A 21,187-nucleotide genomic window follows, 5' to 3' on the forward strand; every position below is an offset into this window, starting at 1 on the left:
AAAAATTAAAAAAAAAAAGAGGCTGTGCTGATTTGTAGGGCAAGAGGCCATGAGGGATGAGGAGCCATTTTGGTTTTAGATACATTGATTTTTAATATGACAAGGAGTACATCCAAGTAATGTCATTCTTATAGGGGAGGTATTTGAAACTGTAAGAGAGGGTAAATTCGGTTCCTTCAGAAGAGAGTGAAGACAGAATAATGATGGACCAGGGAGTGGACTTTGAAAACAGAATATTTACAGAGTGGAAGAGAAGAGGAGGAGTGCTCCTGGATGTAGGAGTTAATAAGTTTTAAGGAAATAGAGATTTAAAAAAAAAAAAAAAAACTATCAAGGAATGTTAGATACCATGCAGTCTGATTCATTGCTATTCATAATGCCTATCTGTGACCTGTTATATAGGTCCATGGCAAGAGAATAAGTTTTTATTAGAATGTAAACCAGCACACTATTTCTTTCATTGAAAATGTCTTGCTATGAAAAAAAAATACCAGCTGAATTAAACAATGTGCTTAATGGTATAGGTGATTTATATTCTGGTGTAAGCTCCATACCTTGTTTTCCGGTCCTTGGATGTCACTTTGAATAACACTGATTAATGTTTATTTTGGGAGCTCTGGTAGCATAGTGCTTAAGGCACTTGACTGCTAACCAGAAGGCTGGCAGGTCAAACCACCAGCCACTCCTTGGAAGGAGGATGGGGCAATCTACTTCCATAGTGATACTGCCTTGGAAACCCAAGGAGGGGTCGCTATGAGTTGGGTCCGACTCAACGGACACATAACAACAACAACGTTTATTTAATCAGAAATTGAGTCCCAAAGAGGTGAAGTGGTTTTTGCAGGATCACGTTGTTAGAGGCCAAATTAGAACTAGAGTCTACGGCCATTCATTTTCAATCCAGACTATAATACTTTTTAAGGACAGGTTTTACTATGCTTATTATAAATAATCTTTATACTTTTTATCTATTCATTAAAAATATTCCTCAAGCATTATTTCTGGAATATTTATTAATTATTGTTGTCGAATTGCCTCTGACTCATTGCGACGTTATTTATTCGACCAATTATATTTAAAAAAAGAAAGCTCTGTAATTCTGAAATATTCAGTAATTCACAGTTTCTCCTTCCTTTTAGTTAGTTTGAATTAATAATACTTTTTCTTCTTTTAAAAAATATCAAGAATAGTGAGAGCTAATATTTAAAAGCCTCCATCATATATATTTGGGGTTGTAATGAGCCAATTAAGGATTTGAAATTTGTGTCTTGTGTCACAGATCAGGAAAGAGAGTAGCCATCTTTGTGTAACTTTGGCAGGTCCCTTTGTTGTTGTTGTATGATTGTTTTATTCTTCAGAATACTTCTAGAAATTTTTCCTGAAGACATTAGTGTTTCTGTTACAGGTTGTGTTTGTATCTAGGGGTTGCTTCAATAATACCAATAGACATTGCTAACCTGAGGAACCAGAGACATTAACATACTAAAGAATTGGTTAATAGCATGACTGTTTAGAAGTCCTTAAGGGACTGGCTCAATAAAAGTCATCCTAATACAGATTACATTTCCAGTTGGAATTTGGAACTCACTCGGAAAGACTGCTGGTAACCATTCTTCAAAATTGCTACTGGTAGATGCTAACCTATAAGAAAAGTGTTTATTCATTCTTCTTTGCTGTTTGCCTGTGGAGTAAAACTTGCTTCTTTTTTTCCTTTGCTTCTGAGTAATTTGCATACATTGATGTTAGACCTTTTGGTATTAGCCCACAAGTCCCTGAAGCTCTGTTTGTTTATTTATTTTTAATAATTTTTTTCTTCTTTTCCTCAGATTGGGTAATTTTTATTGATCTATCTTCAATTTCACTGACTTTTCTTCTTAGTCTCCAATCTGTTGTTATGCCCACTTGATGAATTTTTTAAGTTGAGGTATTTTTCAGTATTAGACTTTTCATTCTTTTTTATGATTTCTAGTTCTTTGTTGATATGTTCTGTTTTTCATTTATTATAAACATATTTTTTCTTACATGCTTGAGCATAGTATAGTATACGATAGTATACTGTACTGTAGTATTTGTTGTTGTTATGTGCCGTCGAGTTGGACCCAACTCATAGCGACCCCTCCTTGGGTTTCCAAGGCAGTATCACTACGGAAATAGATTGCCCCATCTTCCTTCCGAGGAGTGGCTGGTGGGTTTGAACCGCCAGCCTTCTGGTTAGCAGTCAAGTGCTTAGGCACTATGCTACCAGGGGGGTATAGCTGCTTTAAAATTCTTCTCTGCTAATTCTAACCATTGGGTCATCTTGGGTCTGGCTTCTTGACTGCTTTTTTTCTTGGGTATGGGCCATGTTTTCCTGTTTCTTCATGTTTCTAATAAATCTCTGTTGGGTCCTTGGGAATTGATAATTATGTGTAGATAATCAGAATTCTGTTAATATCTTCAAAGAGTGCTTGTGTTTGTTTATTTTGCTTTATTTTTAAATGTGGAATTATCTTGACTGGACTCAAATTCCAAACTTTATCTTCTTCACATATGAAAAATCTGTTCTTTCAGCCACAGCTTATTTGTAGTTTATTCCATTTATGTATGTAATTCAGGGCAGCCAGGCATTTGGGCAGAATTTATATCACTTCTGGCTCATGTTTTTCTAGGATTTTCCCATTTCTTTCTTCAGCTCCTGTGGTTGCTCTGTACTCTCTTCCCTGGTTCTTCAGTCCAGAAAGACTAAATACAGGCATGCCTTGGAGAAATTATAGGTTTGGTTCAACACCACCTCAATAAAGTCAATATTGAAAAGAAGTGAGTCGCACAAATTTTTTGGTTTCCCAGTTCATATAAAGGTTATATTTACACTATGAAGTATGTAATATTATGAAAAAATTTGAAATATTGTGAGAATTACCAAAATGTGACACAGAGAAACACAGTGAGCAGATGCTGTTGAAAAGTGACACTAATAGACTTACTTGGTGCAGGTTTGCCACAAACCTTCAATTTGTTTAAAAAAAAAACCAAAAAAAAACCCCCACTATCTGCAGAATTGTAATAAAACAAAGCACAATACAATGTGGTATGCCTGTATTTCTTTGTTTTGGCTATGTAAAACACTGACTGTGACTTGCTCTTGGTCAGTGCTCATACTTTCTTCCAAATATAGACCCCACATCCATTTTCTGCCTGCTTTTGGTTGGTCTTCAATTCCTTTAGGAAGTTGGTTTTGAAAATGCCCTGTTTAGAGTTTATAGTAGTTTTCTGCAGGAGACTTTGTCCCTTAGGACTCCTTGGCCATTACCAGAAGCAGTTGTGTTCACTGGAATTTTAAATTAAAGATGTCTAAATTTAACCTCTGTCACTACTCGTCTGTCAGTTTGTCATACTGTGGTGGCTTGTGTGTTGCTGTGATGCTGGAAGCTATGCCACCGATATTTCAAATACCAGCAGCGTCACCCATGGGACAGGTTTCAGCAGAGCTAAAACTCTTATGAATAGCAGTAAAAGACTGTTTTATATATTACTGGAAAATTTTACGAATAGCAGTGAAACATTGTCTGATACAGTGTCAGAAGATGAGCTCCTCAGAATGGAAGGCACTTAAAATACAACTGGAGGAGAGTTGCTTCCTCAAAGTAGAGTTGTCCTTAATGACCTGAGTGGAATAAAGCTTTCAGGACTTTGATTTGCTGATGTGGCATGACTCAAAAATGAAAAGAAACAGCTGTAATATCCATTAATAATAGGAATGTGGAATGCATGAAGTATGAATCTAGGAGAATTGGAAGTTGCCAAAAATGAAATGGAATGCATAAAGATTGATATCATAGGGATTAGTGAGTCAAATGGGTTGGTATTGGCCATTTTGAATCAGACAGTCATATGGTCTGCCATGCTGATAAAGACAAATTGAAGAGGAATGGCATTGCATTCATCGTTAAAAAGAACATTTCCATATCTGTCCTGAAGTGCAGTGTTGTCAATGATGGATAATATGCATACGGCTATAAGGAAGACCAACAGCAGTGAGTTTGGTTTTTGGTTTTGGTGTAGGGAAGACCAGTTAATCCTACTACTATTCAAATTTTCACACCAACTACTAAAGCAAAAGTTGAAGAAATTGAAGATTTTTACCAACTTCTGCAGTCTGAAATTGACTAAACATGTAGTCAAGACATACTGATGATTGCCGATGATTGGAACTTGAAAGTTGGAAACAAAGAAGAATCATTGGTGGTTGGAAAATACATCCTTGATGATAGAAATGATGCTAGATAGAATGTGCTGCATGATAGAATTTTGCAGGATTATTTATTCGTTGCAAATACCTTTTTTCAACAATGTAATTGGTGGCTGTATACATGGACCTTGCCAGATGGACTATACAGAAATCAAATCAGCTACATCTGTGGAAAGAGATGTGGGAGAAGCTCAATATCTTCTTCGGCCAAAATGAGGCCAGGAGTTGACCGTGGAATAGACCATTGATTATTCATATGCAAGGTCAAGTTGAAGCTGATGACAATTAAAACAAGTCCATGAGAGCCAAAAAATGACCTTGATTAAATCTCACCTGAATTTAAAGACCATGTGAAGAATGGACTTGACACATTGAATACCAGTGGCCAAAGACAGACGACTTGTTGATGATGTTAAGAATATCATACATGAAGAAAGCAAAGGTCATTAAAAAAACAAGGAAGAAAAGACCAACAATGGATATTAGAAGAAACTCTGAAACTTCTCTTGAATGGCTAGTAGCTAAAGTGAATGGAAAAAAATGATGAAATAAAAGTGCTAAACTGAAGATTGTAAAGGGAGGCTTGAGAAGACAAAGTGAAATGCTATAATGAAATATGCAAAGACCTAGACGAAACTTAAATGAAGAACACCCTTGGCATTTCTCAAGCTGAAAGAGCAGAAGAAAAATTCAAGCCTCGCATTGCAATACTGAAACATTCCAAGGGCAAAATACTGATTGATGCAGGATGCATAAATATAAGGTGGAAGGAATACACAGAGTCATTGTACCAAAAAGAATTGGTCAGCATTCAGCCATTTTAGGAGGTAACGTATGATCAAGAACCAGTGGTACTGAAGGAAAAAGTCCAAGCTGCACTGAAGGAATTGGTGAAAAACAAATCTCCAGGAGTCGACAGTCTACCCGTGGAGATATTTCAACAAATGGGTGCAGCATTGGAGGCAGTTGCTCATTTATGCCAAGAAATTTGGAAGACAGCTGTTTGGCCAACTGACTGAAAGAGATCCATATTGATGTCTATTCCAAAGAAAAGTGATCCAACAGAATTCAGAAATTATTGAACCATATCATTAATGCAAGTAAAATAATAAGATAATACAAAAACATTTGCAGCAGTACATCAGTAGGGAACTGCTGGAAATGCAAGGTGGATTTAGAAGAGGGTGTGGAACAAGGATGGTATTGCTGATGTCATATATACCTTGACTGAAAGCAAAGAATAACGGAAAGATGTCTACCTGTGTTTTATTGACTATGAGAGGGACTTGACTGAGTGGATCATAGCAAATTATGGATAACATAGTGAAGAATGGGAATTCCAGAACACTTACGTGTGCTCATAGACCAAGAGGCAGTCGTCTGAACAGAACAAGAGGATACTGCATGGTTTAAAATCAAGACAAGTGTGTATCATGGTTGTATTCTTACACCATACTTATTCAGACTGTATGCTGAGCAAATAATCTGAGAAGATGGACTATATGAAGAAGAGCACAACATCAGGATTGGTGGAAGATTTACTAACAACCTACAATACGCAGATGACACAACCTTGCTTGCTGAAAGTGAAAATGACTTGAGGCACTTACTGACAAAGATCAAAGGCCTTGAGTATGGACTACACCTTAACGTAAGGAGAACAGAAATCCTCACAACTGGACCAATAAGCAACATCATGATAAATGGAGAAAAGATTGAAATTGTCAAGGATTTCCTTTTACTTGAATCTACAATCGAAGCTCATGGAAGCAGCAGTCAAGAGATCAAACGTGGTATCACACTGAGCAAATTTATTGCGAAACACCTTTGTCAAGTGTTAAAGAGCAGAGATGTCACTTTGAAGACTAAAATACGCCTGACAAAGCCATGCTATTTTCAGAGCCTCACGTGCATGTGAAAGCTGGACAATGAATAAGGAAGAGCCAAGAAGAATTGATGTGTTTGAATTATGGTATTGACAAAGAATACTGAAAATACCATAGACTGCCAGGAAATTGTACAAATCTGCCCTGGACAAAGTGCCTCTGGAATGCGCCTTAGTAAAGAGAATGGCCAGATTTCGTCTCATGTACTTGGTCGTGTTGTCAGAAGGGATCATTCACTGGAGAAGACTGTCATGCTTGGTTAAGTGGGGGGTCAGTGAAAAAGGGAAGACCCTTAATGAGATGGATTGAGACTGGCTGTGGAGATTGGCACAAGCATAGCTAATATTGTGAGGATGGCGCGGGACAGGGCATTGTTCCATTTTGTTGTACATAGGTTTGCTAGGAGTTGGAGCAGACGACAACACCTAACAACAGCACATTTAACCTGAGTAGATGTTACAAATAATAATGTTGTTGTTGTTGTTGTTATATGCCGTCGAGTCGGCCCCGACTCATAGCGACCCCTCCTTGGGTTTCCGAGGCAGTATCACTACGGAAGTAGGATTGCCCAACCTTCCTTCCGAGGAGTGGCTGGTGGGTTTGAACCACCAGCCTTCTGGTTAGCAGTCAAGTGCCTTAGGCACTATGCTATCAGTGCTTCTACAGATAATAATACAACACCAAAATTGATGAATCGTGTGCTTAATTTTAACTTGCTGGAAGGTAAGACTGCTGAATGCTAGTCTAACAGTTTAAAGGGTACTAGGTATGTTTCCTACATTGTTCATTTCACCTATTTTGGTAGCGGCCAAGTGTTAGGTTTTTCATTACATTCTAAAAGTGTAACAGTGTTTGTGGTAGTTAGGTTTGTGTGTCAACTTGGCTGAACCTGGTTGAGTGGCTGGGCAGCTGTACCTTGACTGAAAGCAAAGAATAACAGAGTAGTATTCTCCATGATGAGAGCAGTAATCAACTCCATGGTGGAATCTACTGTGAGCAGCTGAGTAGCTGCCCTAGGGATGTGGTCTGCTTCCTGTGTATAAGGAGAAGCCTTGGAGAATGGTCTGTAGCTTATGACATGCTTGGACCCTGTATGTAGCCAGCCATGTCATTGTTCAGCAGCCTGCCGTGCTGTGCTGACCTTGGGATTTACAGTGGACTTGAATTATTGGCCTGCCGTGTGGATTGGTAACATTGGGACTATGCCATTGTATTTGTCAACCTTAGGCTTGTTAGTCTCAGCAGCTGCCTGAGTGAAGAGATGCCTAGTGGGTTAGGAGCAAGAGGCAGAGCTGAAGCCCAAGATCGAGGGGCTTGCACACAGCCACTAGAGTCTGGCACTTTGAACATGGACTTCTAACCTCCAAAAACTGTAAGAGAATAAACTCCTATTTGTTCCAGCCATCCTGTTGGTGGTATATTTCTGTCAGAGTGGCACTAGGTAACCAAAACAGTGTGTTATAACTGTTTGTTCTGTTTTAATGATTTTGTGATACAAAGTTGCTTTGACAGGCTGTCCCTAGTGGCTCTGTTCCCTTATGATGAGAGTGGAATGGGTCATGAAAAGTATACTATTTATTTTCTGTTTGCAGGCAAGATTATCCAAAACCTAATATTTTGCAATTCTGTTTTAAAAATACAAAGATACCTTCTATCCTAAGTAACTTCTCAAGTATAGCTAAATTAAATCTCTTCTGCTGTTGCTTCCCCTTTTCATTTCTTGGTTGAGATGGAGGATAACTGTCAATGTCATTTTGTTGACCAAAGAGTTCTTTGAAGAAACGTATAGTGGGAGCAAAAAGACTGAAAAAGCAAGAAAATTAGGGAGAGGAAAATCAGGGACCATCTCAGATACTTATTCCACAGTAATTGTTACTTAGGGGATGTTTCTAGGAATTAACTGTTAGAATATTCCTACTATGCTATTCTGTATTTATATTTATGTTAAAATATGTATTGAATTAGTTGCTTTTTAGGAGTCTTTTTTTTTTGTTTTCTGTCCATATGTGGTCATCACCATTTATTTACCCTTGAATCCAGTGGGCTCTCTTTGCTTCATTATTATTATTTTAAAAATATTCAATTATATGTTACGAATTTTATAATCATAATATTAAGTCATTTCACAAATTATCTAAGTAAGGGTAAAGGAATGGTCCTTTTAAAAAAGTGAGATAGTGCAGGTTTTTATTGTGAAATATTTTTTGATAAAGTCTTTTACATTTAGTAACTCCTTGGATGAGAATATATTATTTCCTTTTTGTCCTTAGAGATATGTTTTTTTTTTTTTCCTTCCTCTTCTAAAGTAACTTGGCGTTAACTGAAAAATCTTTCTTTATCTTTAAGGCTTTAGGGGACCAGATACTGTTTGTAAATCGTCCTGATAAGAAGAAAATTCTTTTTTTCAATGATAAGAGCTGTCAGTTTTCTGTGGATGAAGGTAAGCCTCTCTTTATAGGCATTTTTTTGAGTTCATAAGTCTATTACAATTTGAGTGATAAAACTTACAATATTTATAATATAGTTATCAGTTAAAATAACATTGCTTTTTTTAAGCATTATCATCTCTTAGAATATCTTAATGGCTCCAATGTCTAACATATTGTTTCTCAGAATGTAATTTGAAATATTTTAGATTAATTGTACTTGGAATCCTGGTATAATGGTTCATGATTTCTTCCCTCAACTGTATGAAAAGAAGTTTATTTCTTTATGTTTATTATTTTACAAATATAACTTGATATGAAAGCTTGATACACGTTTGGAAAAGGAACAGACTTCTTTTAGTTACTTGGGTTCTGTCTGTTAAATAACTTGCAAACCTTTTGATTATCAGATTGAGTAAGGAAGAAGTTAACTTTTTTCTGTATGGCAGTTTCAGTGTTAGATGCCAAGTGATAATGTTGAATCTCTTACTAAGTGTAAGATTGCTGTATTTTGGATTTTAATTTTAAATATTTGGACAGTACTTTTCATATAGATATTAATTAAACAAGGGTTGTGATGAGAAATTTCTTTGCTTATACAAATAGAAATCCTCTTTTAAGGAAATAGATAATATTTTAGGGCAAATTTATATTGTTTTTGAAATTCTATAAAAATGGCAAAAAATAATTGAATATTAGGTCAGTTATAAAATTTCAAAAATAATGTAAGCTCACAAAATATTCTAATAATATAGGTGTGCAATGGAGAGAAAACTGGTAATTTTAAGTTCTAAATAGTGAAATCTTTGTTGTAGTCTGCCTATTAATTATGTTGATTATTTTTTAAGGCATTCAGTAAAAATCATTTTATTAAATGAACAAGTTTTGAGCAAATGCATTTACAAATCTTATTATCTGTTATCTAGCTCTTTACTCAGCTTGGAGTTATTAGATGTCTATGATTTGTTTTAGGAATTAGAATGTTGTGTTCTTTGTCAAAATTGTGTAAATGCCTTATAAGCAGATGATAAACTTCTGTGTATTATAGTGATAGATACCAATTTATCAAAGGTTTGGATACTGCTTAGCAAGTTTTGTATTGCTTTGAATCTACTTTATTTGGAATTTCACCTTTACTATGAGATACTTACAGGTTGCCCTCAATTTCTAAATAGCCAAAGGCTGTTAGATAAAGGCAAACAAACCCAAACCAAACCCACTGCCATTGAATCAGATCTGACTCATAGTGACCCCTCCTTGGGTTTCTGAGTCAGTATCACTACTGACGTAGATTGCCCAACCTTCCTTCCAAGGAGTGGCTGATGGGTTTGAACCGCCAGGCTTCTGGTTAGCAGTCAAATGCCTTAGGCACTGTGCCGCCAGGGATCCCAGATAAAGGGCACCAACAAGTAATGATGATTCATCTGTGAATATTATGTCCTTCTGATGAGAGCCTGAGCATACTAGATGGCTTCCAGAGCATTAACACATGAGAAGTAGTTTTCATTACTTACAACAAGAAGCAGACAGCATACAACAGGACATAATTTTTTTCCCCCATGACTCTAACTGTATTCACAGATATATTTGTAGCACATATAAATAGTATGTAGAGATGGCTTCTGTCAAACCAATATATATTTGTGGGTATTTGTTGTTGTTGTTATGTGCCGTTGAGTCATACCCAACTCATAGAGACCCCTCCTTAGGTTTCCAAGGCAGTATCACTATGGAAGTAGATTGACCAACCTACCTTCCGAGGAGTGGCTGGTGGATTTGAACCACCAGCCTTCTGGTTAGCAGTCAAGTGCCTTAGGCACTACTCTACCAGAGCTCCCATTTGTGGGTATAAACCAAGACAAATTTTGATCCATTTTTTTCAAGCCATCCCCCTGACTTAGAGAATGCTCTCAGGGCGATTCTTCTACTCATACCCCACTTTGTACCATAGGCAAGGGACTTGAAAAGGGAGCCTTGTCTTCTGCTGATACTCCCAGACCAGGTAGGTTTAGTTACATGGACTGAAAATTTGTGTTGCATGTGTTCTACGTAGTACGATAGCCAACAGACAGAGAAAATTCCTTGGCCAGCCCTTTTTAATACCCTCAAAGCCAGGCACCAGCCAAGAAAAATATCTTTCTAACCCCTCTAATAAATGTCAGGCCTCAGAGAGGGTTGTTCTGAAGCCTTATCAAGCTACCTCCCTTCCTGAGGCTTGTTACCAAGGTGATGAGTTGGCTACTCCCAACTCATTTGCATGTGGTTAAGTGTTGCTTGGCTATTTTAAAGTGTTGCCTTGATTGCTGGCAAATTCCAAGCGCTGTTTTTCAGAAACCTGAGAAAAAACGGCCAAAAACCTAGTTCTTTGTTCCAGATATGTAAACTTTTGTAGCTGTCAAATTTCTTTCTTTCTTTCTTTTTTTAAATACAGGGATGGACTTAATTTTTAACTCTTTTGAGCTTAAAAAGAAAGATTTTTTTTGTATTCTTAGGCATAGTTAATGCATTTGGAGGAAAATTGAAGTTAAAAAGAAAACTTAATCACCAGTATCCCATGCTCAAATATTAAGGACTATACTATAATAAAAAGGTGTGCTTTTGCCCTTCTCTAGTACTAGACGGTCTCTTATGACAGATGCTTATCTGGCTTTATTTTATATTATTCTGGTGGTTCCTCCCCACCATATTTGTAAATAATATTTGTACTGTTGTTCTTTATTCTTTAAACATTGTCTAATGATTTATTCTTATCATCTCTCTGATTACAACACTGTCTGCCCCTGTACTTCCCATATTGTTATACCATTTACCTTTGGCAAATAAATATATTCATGGGTATAGACAACAATACAAATTGTGATCCTTCAACAAACAACATACTGAAACTTACTAATGGAAATTTTTTGTATTAAGTCAACTCTGTAGATGGCAGCATAGTGTAGCATATGTTCTGTAAGTAGATCTTTAAATTAAGGCAAGTAGCTAATAAGACTCTGGTAGCATAGTGGCTAAGACACTTTGCCTGCTAACCAGATGGCTGGCGGTTCAAACCCACCAGCCACTCCTCGGAAGGAAGGTTGGGCAATCCTACTTCCGTAGTGATACTGCCTCGGAAACCCAAGGAGGGGTCGCTATGAGTCGGGGCCGACTCGACGGCACATAACAACAACAACAACAGCTAATAAGAAAGAGACTGTTGTAGTTTTGTGAGGGTGTAACATGAAACTTTAGGGTTTCTGGGTAGTATTTCATTGGACAAATTTAAGAGTATATTTTACATTCAGCAGTGGCATACCCAGATACTCTTAGAATCTTCACACTAGGCCATTACCATTTTCTGTCCCTGTGTGCTCCTTCTGTGGTCACCATTGTGAACTTTGCTTCCCTTTTTCCTGTTTGAATTTATTTTTATTTATTTTTTTTACTTATACTCTGTTCCTTAACATTACCCCTATTTTCATTTGCCATTTTATATGGGCTTTGTTGGCCTAAACTCCTCCCCATCTCCTTATTACTTAGCTGACAGGGACAAAATGAGGACTTTTACTGTTTTTTTTTTTTTAAGATTATAAAAATAATCATATATGCCTATTAGTAAATTCTTACACATTGAAGGATAAGTTCTATTTTAGTTTGGTATTTATTCTTCTAGTTTACTTCTCTGCATTATAGATATTATATATGGCTATTTACTATTCCGTTGTATAGGTTTACTTGATGGATAGATTTTAAAATATTTAACAATGCTACTACAAATATCCTTACACATACGTCTTGGATATGTGTGTATCTTTTTTTTATTAATGAATTAGCCATATATTTCTTCATCTAGAAGTTTTGACCACCAGTCAGTTTGCCATATTGTGGTGGCTTGTGTGTTTCTGTGAGGCTGGAGGCTATGCCACTGGTGTTTTGGATACCAGCAGGATCACCCATGATGGACAGGTTTCAGCAGAGCTTCCAGACTAGGACAGACTCAGAAGAAGGAAGAGGCCATCCACTTCTCAAAGAATTGACAAGTAAAAACTTAATGAGTGGCAGTGAAACATTGTCTAATGTATTACTGGAAAACTTTAAGAATAATCCTGAGACATTGTCCGATGTGTTGCCAGAAGATGAGCCCCTCAGGTCGGAAGGCATTCAAAATATGACTGGGGAAGAGCTGCCTCCTCAAAGTAGAGTAGACTTTAATGAGGTGGATGGAGTAAAGTGTTTGAGTCCTCCGTTTGCTAATGTGGAATGACTCAAAATGAGAAGTAGCAGCTGAAAACATCCATTAATAATTGGAACATGGAATGTATGAATCTAGGAAAATTGGAAGTTGTCAAAAATTAAATGGAACACATAAAGATAGATACTATAGGCAATTAGTGAGCTGAAATGGACTGGTTTTGGCCGTTTTGAATCAGACAACCATATGATCTACTATGCTGGGTATGACAAATTGAAGAGGAATGGTGTGGCATTCACCGTCACAAAGAATGTTTCAAGATCTATCCTAAAGTACAATGCTGTTGGTGATAGGATAATATCCATCTAACTACAAGGAAGGCCAGATAATACTAATGCACCAACCATCAAAGCCAAAGATGAGGAAATTGAAGATTTTTACCAACTTCTGCAGTCTGAAGTTGACCAAACATACAATCAGTCAAGATGTGTTGATTATCACTGGTGATTGGAATGCAAAAGTTGGAAATGAAGAACCACCAGTAGTTCGAAAATATGGCCTAGGTGATAGAAATTACACTGGAGGTTGCATGCTAGAATTTTACAAGACCAATGACTTACTCATTTCAAATACCTTTTTTTAACAGCATAAATGGTGTCTGTACACATGGACTTCTCCAGATGGAGTACACAGGAATCAGATCGAATACATTTGTGGAAAGAGCCAATGGAGAAGCTCAATTTCTTCAGCCAAAATGAGGCCAGGAGCTGACTGTGGAAGACCATCAGTTGCTCATATGCAAGTTCAAGTTGAAGCTGAAGACAATGAAAAGAAATTCACAAGAGCCAAAATAAGACCTTGAGTATATCCCTCCTGAATTTAGAGACCATCTAAAGAATAGGTTTGATGCATAGAACACCAGTGACCAAAACCCATAGGAATTGTGGGATGACATAAAGAACATCATCTACGAAGAAAGCAAAAAGTTATTAAAAAGACAAGAAAGGAAGAAAAGACCACAGTGGATGTCATAAGAGACTCTGAAACGTGCCCTTGAATGGAGAGTAGCTAAAGCAAATGAAGAAATGACAAGATAAAAGCTGAACAGAAGATTTCAAAGAGCAGCTCAAGAAGACAAAGTCAGTTATTATAATGAGATGCTCAAAGACCTGGAGGTAGAAAACCAAAAGGGAGGAACACACTGAGCATTTCTCAAGCTGAAAGAACTGAACAAAAAATTCAAGCCTCAAGTAGCAATATAGAAAGATTCTATGGGCAAAATATTGAATGATGCAGGAAACATGAAAAGCAGAGGGAAGGAATATAAATCTTTGTGTACCACAAAGAATTGATCAATATTCATCCATTTCAGGAGGTGGCATATTATCAAAACCCAGTGGTTTTGAAGGAAGAAGTCAAAGCTGGACTGAAAGAATTGGTGAAGAACAAGACTTCAGGAATTGACAGAATACCCTTTGAGTTGTTTCAGGAAATCAGTGTTGTGCTGGAGGTGCATGTTCGTCTATGCCAAGAAATTTGGAAGACAGCTACCTGGCCAACTGGCTGGAAGAGATCCATATTTGTACCCTTTCCAAATAAAGGTGATCTAACAGAATGTGGAAATTATTGAACAATATCATTACTATCACTTGCAAGTAAAATCTTGCTGAAGATAATTCAAAAATGGTTGTAGCAGTTTGACAGAGAACTTCCAGAAATGCAAGCTGGATTCTGTAGAGGACGTGGAATGAGGGATATCATTGCTGATGTCAGATGGATCTTGGCTGAAAGCCAAGAATAGCAGAAAGATGTTTACTTGGGTTTTATTGACTATTCAAAAGCATTTGGTTGTGTGGATAATAGCAAGTTGTGGATAACATTGAGAAGAATGGGAATTCTAGAACACTTGATTGTGCTCATGACGAACCTGTACATAGACCAGTAGGCTGTCATTGAGACAGAACAAGGGGGGATACGCATGGTTTAAAATCAGGAGAGGAGTGCAGCAGGGTTGTATCCTAAGCTGGACTATATGAAGAAGAGTGTGGCGTCAGGATTGGAGGAAGCCTCATTAATAACCTGCGATATGCAGAGGATACAACTTTGCTTCCTGAAAGTGAATATGGCTTGAAGCATTTAGTGATGAAGATTAAAGACACCAGTCTGAGGTATGGATTACATCTCAACATAAGAAAATAAAAATCCTCGCAACTGGACCAGTATGCAGCATCACAATAAATGGAGAGAAGCTTGAAGTTGTCAAAGATTTCATATTACTTGGTTTCACAATCAACACCCATGGAAGCAACAGTCAAGAAATCAGATGACTTATCGCACTGGGAAAATCTGCAAAGACCTCTTTAAAGTGCTGAAGAGTAAAGATGTCTCTTTAAAGACGAAGGTTTGCCTAACCCAAGCCATGGTATTTTCATTTGCCTCGTGTGGATTTGAAAGCTGAACAGTGAATAAGGAAGATTGAAGAAGAGCTGGTGTCTTTGAGTTGTGGTGTTGGGGTAGAATACTAAAAGTACCATGGACTGCCAGAAGAACTAACAAATCTATCCTGGAAGAAATGCAGCCGGAATGCTCCTTAGAAGCGAGAATGGCCAGACTTCGTCTCACTTACTTTGGTCATGTTCTAAGAAGGAACCATCCCTGGAGAAGGATATCATGCTTGGTAAAGTGGTGGGTCAACGAAAAAGGGGAAGGCCCTCCATGAGGTGGATGGACACAGTGTCTGCAATGATGGGCTCAGGTATAGCAAGTATTGTGAGGCTGGCACAGGACTGGGCAGTTTTTCGTTCTGTTGTACACAAGGTCGCTATGAGTTCGAGCCGACTGGATGGCACCTAACAGCAACAGAAGTTTTGAATTAGGAAGATATTGGGGAGGTAAATTGATAAAATATATTTTGGTATTTGTGGTAGTTAATTAAGTTTGTGTGTCAACTTGGCTGGGCCTGGTTGAGTGGCTGGGCTGGTTGAGTGGATGTAGTATTCTCCATGATAAGACTGGTGATTAACTCCATGATGGAATCTAGTGTGAGCAGCTGAATAGCTGCCTTTGGGTATGTGGTCTGCTTCTCGTATATAAGAAACAGCTTTGGGAATGGTCTCTAGCTTATGGCACACTTGAACCCTGCACGTAGCCATGTTGTTGTTCAGAAGTCTGCCATGTTCAGCTGACCTTGGGACTTTCAATAGATTTGAATTATTGGCTTGCCATGTCATTTGGTAACATCGGGACTGTGCCATTTTATTTGTCGACCTTGAGCTTGATAGCCTCAGCAGCCAGTAGCTGCCTGAGTGAAGAGATGCCTCTAGTTTCAGTGGGCTGGGAGCAAGAGTCAGAGCTGAAGCCCAGGGTCAAGGGGCTTTCACACAGCCTCTAGAGCCTGGCACTTTGAACTCAGATTTCTAGCCTCCCGAACTGTCAGAGAATAAACTCCTGTTTGTCAAGCCAGCCCATTTGTGGTATATATTCTTGTCAGAGCAGCACTAGGTAACCAGAACAGTATTTCTCTTGCTGACTTTCTTTCTTCCTCTCCTTCCTTTTCTTTCTTATAGGATTATTGGATTCCTTGAAAATGTGAAAGCATTCACTCACAAATAGATCTGTCTTACACCTTTTTTTTGAAAAACAGCATTCTTAATATCTTCTTTGGTTGTGTCCTTTGTTTTCTGTCTTCTGAATCAACTTTGATAATTTATGCTTTCCTAGAAAATAATTCACCTTAAGTTTTCAAATTCAATAGTATATAATTTTTCAGAGTTGGTCCTACAGAGCATTTAAGTTTTTTCCTCTTATTTTCCCTTCTTGATGATTTTTTTTTGTATTTGGGCTTTCTCCCTTCTTTCTTTCTTTAACTAGCTATTCATTTATCTGTTTTATGTTTGTTCTTGTTATATTTTTGTTTTTATAGAAAATATAATCTTTTTGATCTGAGCAATAACTAAGCAAACATTAAAATCTCCCACTGCTTTTATATTTTTAGTAAATTTGTCTAGTACTTGTTCTCATGTCTTTTCATGTTACCGCTTTAATGTATTTTCATGCTGAGTTTTTGGTGTGTAGTAGTTTGTTTCAATTGTATCCATAGTTGTTATAAAGTGAACTTCTTGGTCCTATTTGGTGTTATTTTACTTGATGTCCAGTTTTATCATATGTTACTATCTTAATCTCTTGCCTTTTTTTTTTTTTTTAATTCGACTGATATATTTTTCCTATTCTTAAACTTTCCAACTGTATACTTTTGTTTTAGGCATTCTCTCTGTAGAATGCTAATAGTTGAGTTTAACTTATTGAGTGTGTTCTGAGTATCATTTTATATTTATGATCTTTATTATATATGAGTCTGAATCCACTTGATGACAGTGGATGTATGTGTGTGTATCTATACATAGTGGTTTTCTTTATATCTTTATGTAATTTACTGAAACTTACATATATCAGTTTGTCAGCTTCTTGCTCTCTTGACCTTTTATCCCCTTTGTTGACATTTTCTGAGATTTTTGTTAGTCTGTTATTAACCATTCATGAATTCATTTATTGAACAAATATTTATTGCTCTCCTATTATACACCCCAGTCATTTTGCTAAATGAAGGTGATACAGTGAAAAATAAGATAGTTTGTGTTCATTGAAGCTTACATTTCTAAAGGGGGATATAGATAATATACAAAAATAAAAAGTGATTACGGATTATATCAAATGCTAGGAAGGAAGTAAATGAGGTTTGTGGTTTGCTTGTAAAAGAAGGGCAGATGAGCTTAGAAAACATCTCAGTGAACATAGATGTTGTTGTTATGTGCCGTCAAGTCGGACCCGAGTCATAGCGACCCCTCCTTGGGTTTCTGAGGCAGTATCACTACGGAAGTAGATTGCCCATCTTCCTTCCGAGGAGTGGCTGGTGGGTTGGAACTGCCAGTCTTCTGGTTAGCAGTCAAGTGCCTTAGGCACTATGCTACCAGAGCTCCCAGTGAACATAGATAATGTGAGCCAAACCTGACGAATGAGTGTGGTGCAGTGAATAACTTAGTGTATGGCTCTTCTAGCCATGGCCTTTATTACTCCCACCAGATGACTTGATGGGACTATGCAAATGTGAGGTACCTGTGGCCTACCAAAGGGATTGGATAGCTTGTTAGGAATGTAAGTAAAGGCACATGGCACCCTTTTGGAGGTGGGACTATGGAAATAAGGTATATGGAATCCTGATGTAATGGGGGGATTGGTCAGTTTTATCATTCTGCTTGGCTTGAAATGAGCCCTCCCAGAGGCAGAAGAGGGAGATCTCACTACCACCAAGGCAGAGAAGAACCTATAGTGGAGCATATCCCTGGACCCAAGATTCCTATCCTGAAATGATGTCAGATGATGACAGCAGAGGCAGCAGAACCCAGAGACAGAGTGGTGGGCTTGCTGGCCCATGGAGCAAGAAAGCTGAGTACGTTTGGTCAGGAGCCTTGCTGGCAGAGTAGATACACCTATTGGCAGAGTTAAAAAGAGCTTTGTGACACGCCTTTGTAACACAGAGGTTAGGCTGAGAGGCTGAGTACCAAAGAGGTTGGCGTGTGCACATGGCTGAGGGGAGGCTGCCCTGATTGAATGAATTATATCCTGAGCATTCCTATACCTGAATTGTGACCTTTTACTTCCCTAATAAACCTCATAATTGGGAGTATTGTCTGTGAGTTGTGTGTGGCCATTGCAGCGAGTTATTAAATGTGGCATAGAGAGTGCTGTGGGAGGGAGTATTGGTGTCAGAATTGGTTAAAAAAAAAAAAAAAGGTTGAAGGGTAAGTGGCATGTCTGACTTTCCCCTAGAAGGAATCAACTTTGGGCTGTTGCTGGTAATTCTCTGTTCCCCTTGTGAAATTAAAGGAAGTCAGAGTATGTCGTCTCCATGTTTGTGCAGTGAGATAGAGCCACCTTTGCAAAGTAGCAGAAAATGCCCATATGCTTGTGATTCCGAGGGTGGAGAGGGCTTCCAATCAGGGAGAAGCAAAGGCAAACACTGTAGGAAAGACTTTCATTTTTACCCCCAATACCAAACCCAAAGAACTCTGGTGGCACAGTGGTTACAGCACTGGGCTGTGTGGTACAGTGTATTACTTGGTATGGGTTTTCTAGCCATAGACTTTGTGACTCCCACCAGATTATTGAGTAAACTCACTGCTTTTGAGTCAGTCCCGACTCATAGTGACCCCTCCTTGGGTTTCCGAGGCAGTATCACTACCGAAGTAGATTGCCCAGCCTTCCGTCTGAGGAGTGGCTGATGGGTTTAAACTGCCAGCCTTCTGGTTAACAGTCAAATGCCTTAGGCACTACACCACCAGAGCTTCTAGATTACTGAGTTGTTGTTGTTGTTATGTGCCATCGAGTCAGCCCTGACTCATAGCGACCCCTCCTTGGGTTTCCGAGGCAGTATCACTACGGAAGGAAGTAGGATTGCCCAACCTTCCTTCCGAGGAGTGAGACCATGCAAATAAGAGGTATGGAACTCTAATGTTAGGATTGGTTAGTTTTGTTATTCTCCTGGGCTTAAAATGAGCCCTTCTAGAGGCAGAAGGAGGGATCTCACTGCCATCAAGAGAGAAGAGCTGAAGGTGAAGTAGAGCAGGTCCTTGGACCCAAGATCCCTACGCTGGGCCTCTCGGGCTGAGACAACTGGCTGAGATGCCCAGTTGAGAGATGGTGCCAGTGGAACCAAGAGGCATAAGACAGAGTGGCGGGTTTTCTGGCCCGTGGTGCAAGAAAGTTGAGTGCCCTTGGGCAAGAGGCTTGCTGGTGAGTGGGGTGCACCCAGCTGTACCTATTGGCCGAGCTAAAAGAGCTTTGTAACTCCTGCTGGAGAAGGGCCAAGGGCTATAAGGCATGTCTGAGAGCATAGCAGAGGGGAGACTGTCCTGATTGAAGAATTGTATTTTGCGTGCATTCCTGAACCTGAATTGTATCCTGTTACTTCCCTGCTAAATCCCATTATCGTGAGTATTGTTTTTTGAGTTCTGTGTGGCCATTGCAATTAATTATCAAACACAACAGAGAAATAGTGAGTGCCATGGCAGGGACAGTTTGTATCAGTTGGTAAAAAGGCTGGAGGGTGGTGGCATGTCTTGCCTCATAGGAATAGACCTTGGGCTGCTGATGGTGATCCTGGCTCCCTCTTCTGAAGGTAGAGGAGGTCAGAAGATGCTACCTTTGTGCCCTTTTTGCAAACTGCTAAACCAAAAAGTATGTGGTTCAACCCCTTCAGCTGCTGTACAGAAGAAAGATGAGGCAATCTGCCTCCATAAAGAATTATAGCCTTAAAAACCTCATGAGGCAGTTCTCCTCTGTCATAAATGTTGCTTTGAGTTGGAATTGACTCGATGGCATTGGGTGTGGTTTTTGGTTTTTAATACCAAATCTGTTTTTATCTAGACAATTCCAACTCATAAAGGGACCTTATAGCACAACATAGAACTTCTCCATAGAATTTCCCAGGCTGTATTCTTTATGGAAGCAAACTGCTACTACATCTTTCTTTTGCAGAGTGGCTGGTGGGGAAAGCTGCTGGCAACAGAGTGCTTAAATCACTACATTACCGACAATGGATCTACAAGTGTATGTGTATGATCTGTAAGAATTCCCAGGTGTATAGTAGAGCTGACAAGGGACAAGGTTGTAGTCACTTCTTGGTCACAACCAGCTACCCAGAGAGACTGAGTAGTGGAACCTGTGGGCTCAGGACCATAGCGCAGGAGACATCAGGCTCAATTGGCGTAATATATTACATAAAACATTGTTCCACCTCCTACTTTGGCAAGTAGCAACTGAGATCTTAAAAGCTTGCGAGCAGCCATCTAGATGTAACGATGGGTCTCTCCTCATCCAGAGCAAAGAAGAATGAAGAAAACCAAAGATTCATGGAAACAATTAGTCCTTGCGACTGGTACACTACGCAATCCACAGCCTATATGACTATGAGACCAGAAGAACTAGATGATGCTTGGCTACCACTGTCAACCACTCGGACGGGGATATATGTAGGAGATCCTGGATAGGGAGAACAATGTGGAATAAAACTCAAAATCATTTGGAGGAATAAAAAAAGGGACCAGGTTTGGTGGTCTGCTAGAGCCTGGCGGAACCACTGAGACTATGGCCCCTACCTGCCCTTCAGGTCTGGAATTGAACCCACACTTGTGGCTTCCAGCCAAACAAAAGACAGGCCTATGAGTTGAACATATACCTGAGGTAGATAACTCTTTGGAGAGAACAGTCAGAGAGAGAAGGGCTGTTTATGCACAGGGAGACAGCCCACAGGGCAGGAGTGCATGGTGGGATGGACACAGGGAAGATGTAACTATTGGGAGGAAGTGAGAGGGGAGCTGTTGTATTGGGGTAAATTGTAGTCAATGTCATGAGACAAAATGTATGTGAACTGTTACATGGAAAGTGAATTTGCTCTGTAAACTTTCACCCAAATCACAAT

The 21,187-nt window shown here is 38.8% G+C and overlaps 1 protein-coding gene across 1 annotated transcript in view; it reads left to right on the top strand.

Annotated features, from left to right (window-relative positions):
• GTF2E2 (general transcription factor IIE subunit 2) overlaps positions 1 to 21,187 on the top strand; it is a 187,574-nt gene that overhangs the window by 127,359 nt on the left and 39,028 nt on the right. Inside the window, exon 5 of the mRNA XM_007942691.2 lies at positions 8,461 to 8,554. Coding sequence (XP_007940882.1) covers positions 8,461 to 8,554 — 94 coding nt within the window. The remainder of the gene's footprint in view (positions 1 to 8,460; positions 8,555 to 21,187) is intronic.

The sequence above is a fragment of the Orycteropus afer genome, unplaced genomic scaffold, assembly GCF_000298275.1.
Source record: "Orycteropus afer afer isolate SDZICR_OR568_19922 unplaced genomic scaffold, OryAfe1.0 scaffold00095, whole genome shotgun sequence".
Classification (NCBI taxonomy): domain Eukaryota; kingdom Metazoa; phylum Chordata; class Mammalia; order Tubulidentata; family Orycteropodidae; genus Orycteropus; species Orycteropus afer.